Genomic DNA, 15,497 nt, shown 5'->3' with positions numbered 1-15,497 from the left:
TTGATAAAAATGTCAAACACGACATGCTTCTGGGTGGAGCTGTAACACAGACACTCACACTGTAAACACCGATGAGAGAATAGAGCACAGTGACGTGTGCTGCTTTCAGGGACCCGTCTGAGCTCCGATTTCAGATTGTCGAAGCGGCTAACACAAGCTGCTCCACATTCAAGTTACACGTTTGCAATGACAAAGAATTTGACTTGTAAAATGTGACTTTTAGAGGGTTAATGTTCGACTAATGTCAAATATAAACACAGCGGCACATAACTTTTCGTCAAATTAGTGTAACAAACCCTCCCATCGTGTGAAGCGTATCAGTTTACCTTTATTCTCCGCGCACCAAGTGAAGTAGACACCCCAGTCACGTGACCGCCGGACCTCTTTGCCCAAAACACGAAGGACCCAAACAAGCTTGTTGTAAACAACTGTGCAGAGAGGTGTGTGTGACAGCCGGCCAACTTTCTCAGCGTCGACCGAGAAGCCTCTGAAGCCGCACCACATCATCGTCTCAATGCAGTGCAGAGGACCGAAAACACCGCGGGGATCATGGACGTGTTCGACTTGTTTAGTAGTTGCAGAAAGGGCGACATTTGTAGAGTCAGGTAACCAGCGGCTCAGCTGACGTTGTGTTTGCTTTGGTTATCTTTGCCTCTGTGCTAAAAGCTTGTTTAAATTTACACGTGGCTGCGAACACTAATACTTCCCTCAGTCCTCTCATACATAACATTAGCCTGCATGAACCTGCAGCTAAACCAAAGCTAGCCGCATTGTTTTGAAATCAAATCGGAGGTAAACACGGAAGACAGGGTTGCTAACATTAGCTTTGATGACCCAGCTGGTAACTTTTGCAAACGCATGTAGGTTAGCTGCTCAGTTTACAGATGCAGCGTAGGTTAGATACTGAGCTAACCTACTTCTCCATGTGGGCTGTTTGTCAGGGTGACATGAGGATAATTTACTGCTGCCAGCTGTACTGCTTAGATTTTGTTTAACAAAGTGCTAGGACATATTTTTGGACAGACTAGTTTGTCCTGCAGATCACCAAGAGAGCATTTGTCACGCGAGACCAACACAAGTCAGTACAATAGCCAGTTTGTCTGTGCAGCTAACAAGTCCTGCTGAATTCCCCTTTTCTCCTGCACTGCATGATGGAGGCTCTGGATTAGTTATCTAAAATATGAGTGTTTGTAAGAATGCAGGCTATATTTATAGATTAAAAAACATACTATGAGTATGTTGTTTTCATGGTGCTGATAAAAGCAGGCACTGGTCTAGCTTCAGAATAATAAATCTATAAATATCTATCAAATGCAAGGAGGCATGTATACAAACCAGTCCTGTTTGGAAAAAAAAGTATGCAGCTGTGTGGATAAGGTTGAAATTGTTCATGGGAAATACTGGGAATAAAATGGAAATACAGGCGTCATTTGCTGCATTTACAATGTCATATGCACATAGAGACAAACCTTTCATACTGTTACCCTCAGAGCTCAAAACACTGTAAGTAGATAAAATACAAGCAAATTCAAAAATTTGCATCAATTTGAATGCACATGTGCTCCGTTTAAAACATGCTGCAAATACAGACAACGTCAATGGAAGTGTTTCCAGAGAACGTTTACTGCTGAGGTCCCGGTTGTGTGAAGCAGTGAGGTTTGAGTAGTTATGAGTGGTAGAGTTCATTTACATTAAGTAGGCTAGTAAACTTTCACTCTTTTCACCTTAACAGTAGTTAGTCCACCAAAATCTGTTTCTGAACAAATTTTAGGCAAGAAATAATCAATATATTTTCAATGCCATTCATAGTTTTACTCTAAATGGGACGCTAATTTACAAAATGAACATCATGCTGTATTGAAGAAGACTTGAAACTAGTGACTCAGACCATGAACTCTTAAGGAAAGCCTTTACTGAAGTGCTGCCATTTTTCCATAGACTTCCATACACTCAGACTTCTTTTTGGACCATTGGAGTCACTCCCTGCTGGCCATTAGAAAAAAGGCACCTCCTCATTGGCTTCACTTTTCAGACCCGAAAGCCACGTCCACTTCTTATATCCAGTCTGAGGTTAACATGCTCCGATCAGAGGTAGACGGCCCATCTCACCAGGCCTTTGAGTCGACATCTGTGAAACTGCACTCATGCCTCCTGCCTCACACCCCCACCACACACTGCCCCTCTTCCTCGGCCTCTGATGCCTCATCTCTATTATCCAACCTTGTCGGGGATGGCAAACTGGGGATGTACATGTGATGGAAGATGCACTGCGCTGCTGCATGCAGTGAATGGCTACAATTCAATTCAATGTGCATACAGTTTACCAAAATATCTCCGCTGTAGTCAGTGGCTTAGTCTATGACAGGTTATCACTGTGTGGTACATCACTGTAACCACTCATTTCTTTTCTGTCCTCTCTAAGATACCTTGTTGAACAAAGAGACGTGGACCTCAATGTAAGAGATAAATGGGACAGCACCCCTTTGTAAGTACTATTTGGGCAAGTAAGTCTGACCCTCTTTCTTACACAGTGTCATTATATTATACATATATTATTATAACTTTAAATGTGACTGTTCATTTTTCAGGTATTATGCTTGTCTCTGTGGTCATGAGGAGCTGGTCCAGTACCTGTTGGCTAATGGTAAGTCTGGTGTTTAACAGTAGTTCTGTTGCCTTTTGTTTGTTAAGTAGTGTAAAACGCTAAACTACCATGGTAGTTTATGTAGCAGTGTTAGCGCTCAGAAATGTTCAAGTATAATCACAGTTTCTGGAGGCTTTATGCTTTATGGTTGTCCATCCGTTCCATTCTTGTGAGCACGATATCTCGGGAACACTGTGAGGGAATTTTTTCAGATTTAACATCCACTTAGACTCAACGATGAACTGATTAGACTTTGGTGGTTAAAGGTCAAAGTCATTGTGACCTCACAAAACACATTTTTGGCCTTAACACAATAATTCATGCACCAACAAGGACAAGATTTTACACAAATGTGATTAAAAAAAACTATAAAATGATGAAGTGATGACAAAATGTCAAAGGTCAATTTCAGTGTGATGAGATAATGTTCTTCAAAAACACTTTTCTGGCCATTATTCAACGCCATAATCCAGGAGCAGAAGGGGAGATTGTGATTATAAATCTGTTGTGCTGTGATCTTCTGTGCTGTTGGGCTGAAGATGTGTGTGAAGCATCCACTAAAGAAGTCGTAGCTTCTTAGCAGCAACATCCATATTTGAGCATGGTCTACTGTCATGGCTACAGCTTTGTGTTCAGTCAGAATCAGTTGTTGGCCATGCATGTGAACACACATAAGGAGTTTGACTTTTTGTGTCTCTCAGTGAATTTACAAACTAAGAGAAGTTGTGAGTCCAGTCCAGTTTTTTAATGGATTTGGACCCCAAGGTACTTGTACGAGTCCACCCTCTTCATTTCCTCTCCCTGGATGACAGCCAGGACAGAGGCCTCCGGTTCCTCATGTAGTTCACTGCAGGCTCATTGGTTTTGCTGATATCGAGCTTCAGGCAAAAATCTCCACAGCATCTATGATATGACTCCGGACAGACACTGATGTAAACTGCAACAACATATAACCACAGGTCGGTAATTCTAGTTCTTTTCTTTGCTGTGCTTTCAGGTGCCAAGTGTGAAGCCAACACATTTGATGGCGAGAGGTGTATGTACGGATCTCTGAATGACTCTGTCCGACGCCTGCTCAAAGACTATAAGTGTGTTAGCATCCGCGCCATGCAGCGGGAAGATTTTAACTACTTTCTGCACATGTAAGGATCAAGTGCCCGACTGCCATTCATGTAAATGATCTATTTCCTCTACAGAGCAGAAGACGGATCAGCTCATTCTCCTCAGCTGCTTTAGCAGTTTACAGTGAAAACGAGTGCAGTATACTTACCCATCACAGTTTGGAGGGAATCCTGTGTACGACGCACCTCCTGTGCGCACCTCCATCTAATCCAAGCGTTTGTGTGTTTTTGCTTTAGGTTACTGGAGCAGGGTCACCACAGCGACGTCAAGTTCCTAGTTCATGGACAAATATTTACAGCCCACCGATGTGTCCTCAGTGCACGCTCAGAGTACTTCACTGATATGTTTGAGACGAAATGGAAAGGGAAGAACTTGATCACCCTCAAACACCCTTTGGTAGATAAAAGTATTAGTTCTGTGCCGTCAGCTTTGTTGTTGGATGGTTGTGTCCAATATGAAACAATACATGCATATTGTCTTCATCTATATCTGTATGGATGAAAGCGGTTTTGATTTCAGGTCAACCCTGCAGCCTTTGGAGCCATCCTGCAATATTTCTATACAGGTGGGTGTGAATTAGAGCAGCTAATGTTCTTCCCCTTTGGTCACAGCTTTAAGACATTTTTTAATGTATCAGCAACAAAGATTTTGATTAATCTGAAACCCAACAAATATCATTTATTTTCATGGGATGTACAAATCTTGTAACTTTTTAATCTTGCATCTGAATAATGTTTCCCTAATTAAAGAACCCAAAATAGTCAAATTCAGTAAGTAAGTGAATGGGCTCATGCTTTAATGTATTTTCTGGTTTTCTAATTTGTAGTTTGCTTTCAATATCATACTATCGTGATTCTAGCATATGATCGCTATAATCATTTCTCCTGGTCATGGGTCTGGTCTTGGACCTGGATATCTAAGGTTGGCCTACTTGGTGTGAGGGACCATGTCCAACTCCTCGATCCCTACTTGATACGCCCACATGGATTTTGTTATGAAGTGATGGGTGACAAAATCCATAGTGCTTCTTCCATGTAAAAATTCATTCTAATTCATCTGAACTTAAAATGAGGCTTCAGCCATCGACATATTATGCGTAATTTGCCAATAAAAAGGCTCTTAACTTTGGGAGAGAGTTACAGTACATGGCACATGACTGTATGATCGCAACCAACGCGGGTCCAGTCCTAGCTGACAATGTTTGTTGTATGTCATTTCTCTCTCTCTCTCTCTCTGTCTCTCTCTGTCCCCTACAGGACGAATGGATATTGATATAAGCCTTGTGGAGGACTCCCGACGACTTGCTAAACAGTGCAAAATGGCCGATCTGATAGAGGAGCTGGAGAATAAATGCAAACAGGTGTATGACTTTGGTAAGAAAGTGCTCTTGGTTCACTGTTGCGTTCTAATGCATGTAAGTGTAGTCTAGCATAGTCTCAAAATGCCATTTTTTAACTGTAGTGTCTCATTAAACTCTTGATCCTTTTATCTGGAACTTGGACTGACTTTTTCCCATATGAGTGATGTGTCTCTTGTCTTGTTCTCATACTGAAGTGTCCAACAAGCCAGGAGTGTGTGTGAAAGTCCTCAGCCTGGACTCTCACAGCTGTCAACTTCAGGAGGAGATGGCTCAGTTAGCAGACTGCGCACTTCCCACTGAACTAAGAGTGAGGACATAGTTCCCACATCAAGAACTTTAACTAACACTATAGCTGCTACTGTAACAATTTCAAATGAGGCTATTTTGACTTAGGTTACTGGAGCAGGGTCATGGTTTTTATGTTGATTCTCCTCAGGTTGGATTTGGTGAACTCCCCTTTAATAGAGTCGACCGCTTCCCTACCTATCCTGACATCTGCTTCCAAGTCGATGGTTACAATTTCTTGTGTCATAAGGTACAAACACATGATATTCCTAAATCAGATTACAGGTCTCCAACACCCTGCCCAGGTCCTGTTGCTCAAATGTTGATCGTGTCACTGAAATAGTTTTATTGCATGCCTGTGTGTGTCTCTCCAGGCGTTTTTCTGCGGACGAAGTGATTATTTTAAAGCCTTACTGGAGGACCACTTCAGCGAGGGAGGACAGCTGCAGTCCCAGCCCAGCACCCCTGTGATTACCTTACACAACATTTCCCATGAAATATTTATCCACGTCATGTATTACATCTACACTGATTATACAGAGGTAAGTGCATATTCATGTTTGAAATTATTCTGTGGAATTGTTTATCAGGGATGCCAACTTGTCATTCACTGAGAAAATGAATCTGTTTGCCAGCCAAGGAATCGTAAAATAGACAGTGAAACCAAAGCATTACCTCTAGTGCCTGACAAACTGAGTATCTAATGTTCGGCATTAGCCTGTAAAAAAGAAGAAATTGTGTGTGTGCGTACAGGGGTGTCATAAATATTCAGTTTAAATGTAGATATATTTTTATCATCCTAAAGTGATAATGATAATGATACTAACTGTCATAGCTAGACAACGAGGGAGACCACACAGGATTGAAAATAATTTAAACAGCACCCCCATATACCTGAAAAAAACTGGCATCAGGAAGGTGATGTTTGCTCATGTGGGGATTGTTGAATCTTTCATTTTGAATTAAAGGGGACCAAATACATTAAGATGTCTTGAGTCGATCAGCTGTCTACAATAAGGCTGCATCAAACAGCTATTTTTGTCACAGATTAATTAGCTGATTATGTCGCAGCTTTAGTCTATAAAGAAGGAAACTGTGCCGTTAACATCGGTGGTTCATTGATTTCATTTTGAAGTTATGTTACTTGAACGCTCATCATTGTTATCTGACCGCTGACTGGATACTCTGTATGTCCAGCTAACAACAGAGAACGTGTATGACGTGCTGTGTGTGGCTGACATGTACCTGCTGCCGGGGCTGAAGCGTCTTTGTGGGAAGACGCTTGCTAAGACTATATGTGAGGACAACGTTGTGTACATGTGGAAGATGGCGAAACTTTTCCGTCTCTCTCGGCTGGAGGATCAGTGCACAGAGTTCATGGCCAAGATCATTTATCGGGTGAGTGTCTCTGTGGGGTTTTCTAAGGGGTTTTATTTTGGTTGGATAACTTGAAAATGTCTAGAATATCGTAGCTGGTGACTGAAGTGCACACAACAGTTCAAATTCATGCTTTCTTTACTGCACAGGTCTAATTATTGATGTTCATACCTCGGATATTGTCAGTGAAGCACATGAACGTATTTAAAATCCATGAAAGAATAGTTCAACATTTTGGGAAATTTGCTCTTTGGATTTCTTGCTGAGAGTCAGATGAGAAGATCAATACCACTCTCACATCTGTACCTTAAAAATTAAGCTAGAGCCAGCAGCGATTAGCGTAGCTCAGCATAAATACTGGGAGCAGGGGAAAAGTTAGTTCTCCAGGCCAACAATAGTTTCAGCATTTAACTCAACTTCAGGTTAACTCAAACAATTGTGTTGAGCATGTGGTGCTGGTAGACGAGCTAGCTGTGTTTCTAGTCTTTATGCTAAACTAACCATGTCCCAGCTCTTCCCTATTTAGCAGACGGATAAAACAACGGTATTGATCTTCTCATCTAACTCTTGTCAAGAAAGCAAAGAAATGCTGAACAATTCATTTAAAGTGCTTCCATTATGGTACCAGTACCAGTACACACAGTGTTGTTTTTGGTTGCTATGTTGCCAAGAGGTGAACTAGTAATTGCTTATAACTCTATCACAACTTGTGTCATGTCAAAACCAGGCATACAAAGTGGTTTTACACAAAGCAGCATAAAGAGCAAGCCAACTGGAGGAAGTTAAGAAGTCATTGAAACTAATAGAAATGGGAATACAACAAAAGCCCAAATAGTGAGTGCAGACAACAGCATGTACCATAAAATCTTTTTATCTTTTAGTCAATGTCATTATTGGTTGTTTGGTGGTGGCTGATGGTGCCCGACTGCCTCTCATACATCTACACCATCACCATTACACCAGAAAGTCAGACCTCTGAGGTCATATAATGATACTTTTTGTTGTTGTATCTCGGGGCCACATGAGATAGATACCAGTTTATGCAGTTTAACGCCTGTAAGCTGAGGTTGAGGTTGATGTTCTGGATGTTCTGGTTAGCCACAGTCGGTTCCCCCTCTGGATAAATTCACACCTTTGCACTTGCCTAACTTGTCTGTCACAGCTTGTGGAGCAGGCTGAGTTTGCCGAGATCATCAAAGAGGACGCCGCATCACTGGAGGAGCGACACGAGACCGACTCCGTTCCCCTGGTGGACGACATTCGCTTCCACATCGCCAGCAACGTGCAGACTTACAGTGCGATCGAGGAGGCCAATCAGAAACTGGAGGCCTTGGAGGAGCTGCTCTGCAGCATTAATATTGACTGCTGAGGGGTCAGCAGGTGGATTTCGCAGCTGCAGCCACTGCAGCGTTTGAAGTTTTTAAGGTGGATACTTTTGAGGGATGATGGTGCAAACATCTGTAGTGAGAAAAACATATGCGTCTGTATGTTGGTAAGTTTTCTTTTATTTACAGTATATATAGAGAATATATATTTTCAAAAGATGTTACAGGAGCATATTCTGATATGACTGTTAAAAGCTACTTTGAGTGAGACATATCATATGAGAAAAGATATTTAGTGTTTGGTGTTCAGGAAATCCAGCAGAATATCTATAAATCGTACACGCATGAATTTATTTTACCATCGTTTGTAGACTAGCTGGTCGTTTTGCTCTTTTAAAATGCACTTTGGCCCCACAATGTTTAGCACTAGCTCTCATATCTGATTGAATTTTTATTTTTATGCTGAAAGAAAGCCAAAAGAGTGCATGCCATGTACTGACACACACTTAATGAGTAATTATGAGTAAAAAGATCGCAGTATACGTTCACTTCATTCATTCAGTAAATAGTTTTAACCTCTGCCATCAGATGAAATTTCAAGGAATTTGTTTGTTTTAGATTTGTAACATTCCTCAAATGTGAAAACTTAGATTTATCCCCTTGTGACATATTCCTGCATATTCGATGCCCCTACATTTCCTGTCTTGCCCGGTGTATGCACAAGAAAATAACGCTATTACAGAACCGTTTGCATGTAAAATCCACAATCGACACAGGGAAGATTAATTTGTTTTTATCAAAAATGGTTATTTCAACCATTTCTCAGTCTCACCTTGATGTTATGAACGTTGATTAACAACTGCTCTTGGAAATTAAATGTGTTATTCCAAGTACAAGTAGTGTTTTATTCAACATATACCATGATTTTTGACACACAGTATTGTACAAAATTTTTTAGCCAGGTGTGAAGAAATGCTGTCAAGTAAGAATGCTTTCAAAAGTATAAAATTTGATCGTTTGTTTTTATTGATTAACAAAACGCAAATGAGCGAACAAAAGAAAAATCTACATTAAATCCATATTTGGTGTGACCACCCTTTGCCTTCAAAACTGCATCAGTTCTTCCAGGTACACTTGCACACAGTTTTTGAAGGAACTCGACAGGTTGGTTTTTCCAAACATCTAGAACTATTGATTTGATTTAGATTTTCCTTCTGTTTGCTAACTTTGCATTTTGTAAATCGATTTCTTCACTCCTGCCTAAGACTTTTAAATTTTCCAGTACAGTATTTATTTGTCATTTATTTAAAGTGAAATTAAATGATTTGATTTAAATAATGCAGGAACAGTTTCCCTTGGCAAAGTTTTATGTGCTAAGATCGAGTGCAGGAAAGGCACCTAAAGATGGCGCCATTCCTCAGCTTATCATCCTAGTGGTTGTGACGCTGCCTCTCACCACACAGAATGGCTGCTTCTTGGAACAAACCACACTTCTTCATGCATTGTGGGACACAAATAAATCCTTCATCCAGGTCTCTGAATTCATGGGAACTTTTCCTGAATGGGGTTGTTCGACAGTTGTCCATTTCTCTAATCACTCATTCATCACAGGTCCACAAAGGTGTGAAGAGGGGCAGTAAATAGTGGGGCACTTTTATGTGTTGGAGGTGATATAAATGTGAGTATGTGTGCATCAGTGTACTTGCTCTATAGCTTATTATTGGCGTCCCGTGGGCTCCATCAGTCTCATTTCAAAGAGTCTTGGAGGAAGAAGTCAAAGCTGTACGTCACCTTAATGGAGTCCTGGGGTTCAGAACAGCGGGTGAGCTCAAATCCCAACAGGGAGAACACTGTGGAGCAGAGCCGCTGTTACAGCACATTAAAGTGCAGTTCAACCAAAACACTAAGGCCATCCTTTAAGCAACAAAAACCCCTGGCTTCCAGCCTAGCGTCTTGAAGGCTTACATGTTGAAAAAGACAAGAATAAACAACACAATTAGTTATTACCTCTGCAAGCTTTGTAGCTGTTGCTAAGCAACTCGGTGCGGTTTTGGTCTTGGGTGGGAAACTTCACTTTATTGGGTTTCAGACTGACATCAAACTGAATATTTATGCTCTTTACAGGAGGAACTTATATTTCTCATCGCTTTATTCAATTTCCATGGAGACAGTGTTTACAAGACGAACCAGCCTCTCTATGATAGCGGCTGGGTGCCTCAGTCAAGTTCCCATTCAGTTTCTCCACCTCTACAGTGGCCCCAAGTCAGAGCGAGTTCAGAGTGAAGCCTGAAACTGTGAACTTGGATTTAGTTCAAAGCAGGACTTTGTCCATTAAATTTGACTTTAAAATGTCAGTTTACACTAAGGCTTAAAGGATGGCAGTGTCGGTCAGTCCACCACTTTGTGCCAGACTAAATAAATCAACAGCCACTGAATAGTGTTATACAGACATTCATGGTTCCCAGAGGATGAAGTCTAATTACGACTTCATTTTACCTCTTGCCCCACCAGCAAGTTGAAGCCTTTGGCTTTTACTGACTCATTTCTATAGATGTTCAGTAGATATCCATGGTGAATGATGTTGAGAGACTTTGATGACTTTCCTCTAGTGCCACCGTAGGGCCAAAGTTTTCACATCTGCTCTCTGAAGTGCTGCTGAATTTGGCACCAGCATTCAGGGTCCTCGGAGGATGAATTAATGATTAATACCTTTTTCTCCAGCACCACCAAGAGTTTAGTTTTTGTAGTTATGAGTCAAATGTCTCAACAGCCATTGGCTGGGTTTCCATGAACTTTGTTATACACAATGATGTCCCCCTCAGGATGATCTGTAAAAACTTTCGTGATCCTCTGACATTTCATCCAAAGCCATAACCAGGTGGGAAAATGACTTTAAATTACTTTGGTTTATGTCCAAATACCTGCAAAACTAATGACATTTCCATCATCCCCAGCTGTCGCTCGTGCTTACTGCTAATTAGCAAAAGTTAGCGCACTAAAGTAAGGTGTGTTAGCATTTAACTTAAAGGACAGCCTCGCAGAGCCACTAGCATGGCTGTAGCCCCTTGCTTTTATTTTTGCCACCAACTCTTCTGTTGTCATTTATCATGACTAAATCTATTTAGATCTCGTGGTCAGTTTGTTTCTTGGCTCAGTAGCAAAAAAACTATTTGCAGTCTGTCAAGCAATTAATCACATTGTCCCTTTGTCCTCTGTGATGCTATTTTCTTGAATAGTTACAACTGAAGCCCTATAATAACTCATAATAAAGGTCTAACATCACTGTCAATCATTGTTATTTTGATTGTCATTCTCAGCTGGTATGAATTACAGGATTTAAAAGAGTCAGATGTATCATGGCATGAAACTCATGCATCCCCTGTGTTCAAACTAATGACACCAAATAATCAGACTCTAGTATGACCTATGTTAAGAATCAATATGCTTATCCATAACATGTTTTCACTGTGATTCAAATCATCATTTAGTTTTCAAATCAATTTCAGCATGCTGGTATATGTTCAGTTTGAATATCCTCAAGTTATAGTCTCCTTTTACATAAGACTTGTACTAAAATGTTATATTTTATTTTTTCTCTGTCCAAGTTATGACTCATGTTTCTGTCATGTCCAGTACAGTCTTTAAAAAGAACATATTTTGCCTTAATCATTTCCATGTGTTTTTGAGGGAAAAAAAAATCTTGAGGAGGGTAGAGAAGGGTCAAATCCATGTGAGTCACTGAGACTTCACTGTGACTTCTCCCTCCTTTAGTTCTGGTTTTACTGTTTTCTTTCTTCTTGTTTTTTTGTTGTTGAGTATTTTACTTTACCATTACATTTAAAATCAATCTGGTCCTCCATTTCTTTCATTACAGATATTTACTTTAGATGCTGTATGGATGACGTGTGCAGAACACACAGGACTGTGTCATTCATACCATCTGTCTGCCTGTCTCTCCAGGACCAAACACACACATCTAAACCTTCTTCTATATATGGCTCTCATGTAGGATTTATTACATTTGGAACAGATGGAGAAGGCTGCAGGTGGTCGAACATAAAGCTGACAACATGAGCTGTGTTGAAAGTAAGGTGAATGTGCAGTTGTTTTGTTTACTTGAGCATATCTATTTTATGCTACTTTATAATTCTACTGAGTAATTTTCAGAATAATAGTAATATTATGTTGAATAATGCTGTTAACATTGCACTTTTTACTCTGCTACATTTATTTAACAGCTATACTTATTTGCAGCAGTGATGAGAGAAGTATTCTGTTATGGAGAGAAATGCTCCTGTGAGTGATGTTTTATCATATATTGTATCATTTAGTTATTATTGCAATAGCATTAACGTCTGAGTCGCCTTTTAATATTATAGCTGATGGAGGCTAAGCTAAATTGAACTACTCATACATTGTGGGGTTGATAAATCTGTAAATAATATATCATATTCTATATACTGTATAAAATCTCAAGATGAATCTGATGAGTATCTTATAACAACAGCTGTGTTAGATATGATGGAGTAAAAACTACAATATTTTTCTCTGAAATGTGGTGCACTAAAGGTCTAACGTAACATATGAACATAAATGACAAAATATCTCAAAACAGTATTTAAGCACAGGACTTGAGTAGAAATGCTTGATTGTATTGCACCACTGCTTTGAAGATTATGATTTTGCATACAAAAGCTATAGTAAGCTTACAAAATATAAAGCATTGTTGTAGATTAAACCAAACAATATGTAAAGTAAATAAAGTGCTGCACATTTAAAGTGCGGCTTACATGTTAATGTATCTAGTAACCACAAAAGTGCACTCAGCAGACCGCAGCTAACCCCAGCTGTGGAGGGTACCGCTGCAGGAGCCACTATCTGATGGGGGAACTTACTTCGACAAAACACCTCCGTTTTTGAGTCTTGACAAAGGCCAAAATGTGGCCTGCAACAGACTAGGTGAGGCTTGTTTTTAGCCGGCTGATTGCCTTTTGCTCTGTGATGTCAAACTAATGCAGTTATTGATGACTTATCGCCTCTATAAGAGCCGTGTAAGAGGAGGGAGGAGTCAGCAGTCAGCAGTCTGTGACGGTAAAGCAATAAAAGTCAATAAAATAGATCACTGCAACATACATACACCCATATAGACATAAATGTGTGCACAAAATATTAGGCTGAACGGTCCAGTAGAATGCGAGATTAGCTGCGGACAGACAGATACACATGCACAAACAACTCATGCGTGTGCACACATGACCAAATGGCTTACGCCTGATACTAATAATAATACATTGATGATATATGTACAAAATATGATAATAATAATAATACAAAATATAATATGTAACAATCAAAGGGACCATTCTCCTCCATGATGAGTAGCCTATTTTATTTTACATCTTACATATTTTTACTTTTTTTTTTTAATGCAGGGCTTTTTCTTGTAGTTTAAGTAACTTTATTGACAATTTGCACAGTTACAGATAACAAGCATTTTCCTTATTATATATTTGTTATATTTCTACCACACTGTCTATGATTTCAACACCATAATATCAAGTTTATCTACAACGTCTGTCAGCGAGTGTGTTTTGTGTCCTGTGATGGACAGACGTGCACATTTGCGACCTTGTCCCAGTGTATTGATATGTCCTCTCAGGTGACGGCAGACATAACTCTCTGCTGCTGTCACTGCCAATATCCTAATTTGCTGTTAGTTAGGGATTACCACCTGAGAGAGAGAGTGGTAAGCCCATACTTAACCAGAGACTGACCTGAAAAGCTTTAGGCTCTCTCTCCTACCCCTTCACTCTATCTTAAAGGGCCGTGCAAAGACTTTTCGAGGGGCGAACACTCAAAAGTGAAAAGGGGCACATGCAGTAGGCGATTTGGTGATTTTTTTAAGCAGAAATGAACATTGCAATTTTACTCCTCACATTTCCGTTTCCATGGTGGAACAAGCAGAAAAAACAATGCTTTTACTATACTGACACACACACACACCATATAGATGCATTCTTTTTGGCTGTATCCGGTGATTTCAGCCTGAGTTTGGCACCACAAAAAGCCTGCGTCTACATTTCATTAGACAAACTTAGGACTTGGGCCAGTGTAGTGTCGTCCCAGCCAGCCATTATGTAAGAAATGGCACAGGAAAGACTACACACGTACTAAACTGAACGGTAGGATACCGCCAAGAAGATCTCTTTATAGGATTGTCTTGAAATGAGAAGTGTTCAGCAGCCAATCACTTTCCTCCACATTTCCACTGTCATCTCAAGCAAATACCATGCTGAGGATGCCTATAAAGTTTCATCAACACTGATTGCAGCTCAAGCTTATCAACCAGGAATTCTATTTATCTCCCCGCTCTGCATGGAGGCTCCTCTTAGAAGTGTGTGACAGTCAGATGCTTACACTTAACATAGCCACGGTAATATGGGATTAAGCATTACATGCTCCCTTGAAGTCTTAGCCGGCAGGACACACACAAGCAAGCAAGCAGGGGTCTTATTAGTCAGCTTTGTCAAAGGCAATGGGCTCTCTGAGAAGGCTGAGTAAATATATATATATATGGCCAATGTGTATGCAAATAACAGGAACAATGCTGCAGCGCATTTCATTTTTTGGTGGTCTCATTTTTCCAGTATGACTGTTAACTTTATTTTTCATCATGTGTCTATCTTGTTTGTGTATAGTGCAATGTAATGTTCCACCTAAGGTGAGTCACAAGGTTGCCAGTAGGGAACAAGGCCAGCTCTGCAGATAGAAACAAACAGCGTCTGCATGTGAGACAGGATTACACTGTTACCATGTGACTGATCTGTCCTTAGACAGACCTCTAACAAAAGACGAGCTAATTCTATCCAGGACAACAATCTCTGGCTCCAACGTCCTCAAATGTAAACAATCAGGTGGATCTCTGTGAAGAGATGCCTGAAACCTGCTGGGAGGACAACAAATCATCACCTTGGAATTACAATGTCCTTTACAATCTTACTTTTGTTTAGTACACAATCAAATAATTAATTGATTAAAAGAATTATAAAAACAGGAAACAATTTGGCTACATGCTTTAAATTTAGAAATAAAACAATTTGGTCACGTCAAAGATTTTTACCGACATATGAATCCATAATACAGTTCATAAAACCTCACTAACAATAGATGAAAAAAAGAAAAATTAATCTGTGTAATAATTAACATAAGAAAGCTATCCAGCATGGTAGCTAAAGGCTGAAACTTGTTCAAAGAAGATTAAGTAAAAAATAAGAAATAGATAAATAAATAAATAATCAACTTTGTGGTTTCGAGTTAGACAATGAGCAAAGAGCTGTAGCTGCAGGCAGCACGGAGGAAAGTTAAACGTTGTTCATTTGTATTT

At 40.0% G+C, this 15,497-nt stretch overlaps 1 protein-coding gene across 1 annotated transcript; it reads left to right on the top strand.

Annotated features, from left to right (window-relative positions):
- Positions 1–434: 434 nt before the first annotated feature.
- On the top strand, positions 435–9,009 carry abtb1 (ankyrin repeat and BTB (POZ) domain containing 1). Its single transcript, XM_070840189.1, has 12 exons — positions 435–605; positions 2,423–2,485; positions 2,589–2,644; positions 3,642–3,786; positions 4,003–4,162; positions 4,286–4,331; positions 5,023–5,139; positions 5,321–5,433; positions 5,563–5,661; positions 5,786–5,953; positions 6,609–6,809; positions 7,951–9,009. The coding sequence occupies exons 1-12, from the start codon at positions 550–552 to the stop codon at positions 8,155–8,157; spliced, it is 1,431 nt and encodes a 476-aa protein (XP_070696290.1). The 5' UTR covers positions 435–549; the 3' UTR covers positions 8,158–9,009.
- The last annotated feature ends 6,488 nt before the right edge of the window (positions 9,010–15,497 follow it).

The sequence above is a fragment of the Pempheris klunzingeri genome, chromosome 11 (genome assembly GCF_042242105.1).
Source record: "Pempheris klunzingeri isolate RE-2024b chromosome 11, fPemKlu1.hap1, whole genome shotgun sequence".
Taxonomy (NCBI): domain Eukaryota; kingdom Metazoa; phylum Chordata; class Actinopteri; order Acropomatiformes; family Pempheridae; genus Pempheris; species Pempheris klunzingeri.
The sequence above is the reverse complement of the archived record's forward strand: the minus strand, read 5'-3'. Positions and strand labels throughout refer to the sequence as shown.

Excerpts from the sequence above, each read along its gene's own strand:
- abtb1 (XM_070840189.1), top strand. The coding sequence starts at position 550 with ATGGACGTGTTCGACTTGTTTAGTAGTTGCAGAAAGGGCGACATTTGT. Across the intron at positions 5,140-5,320 it reads CAAACAGGTGTATGACTTTG|TGTCCAACAAGCCAGGAGTG; the intron begins GTAAGAAAGTGC and ends CTCATACTGAAG. Across the intron at positions 5,434-5,562 it reads CACTTCCCACTGAACTAAGA|GTTGGATTTGGTGAACTCCC; the intron begins GTGAGGACATAG and ends GATTCTCCTCAG.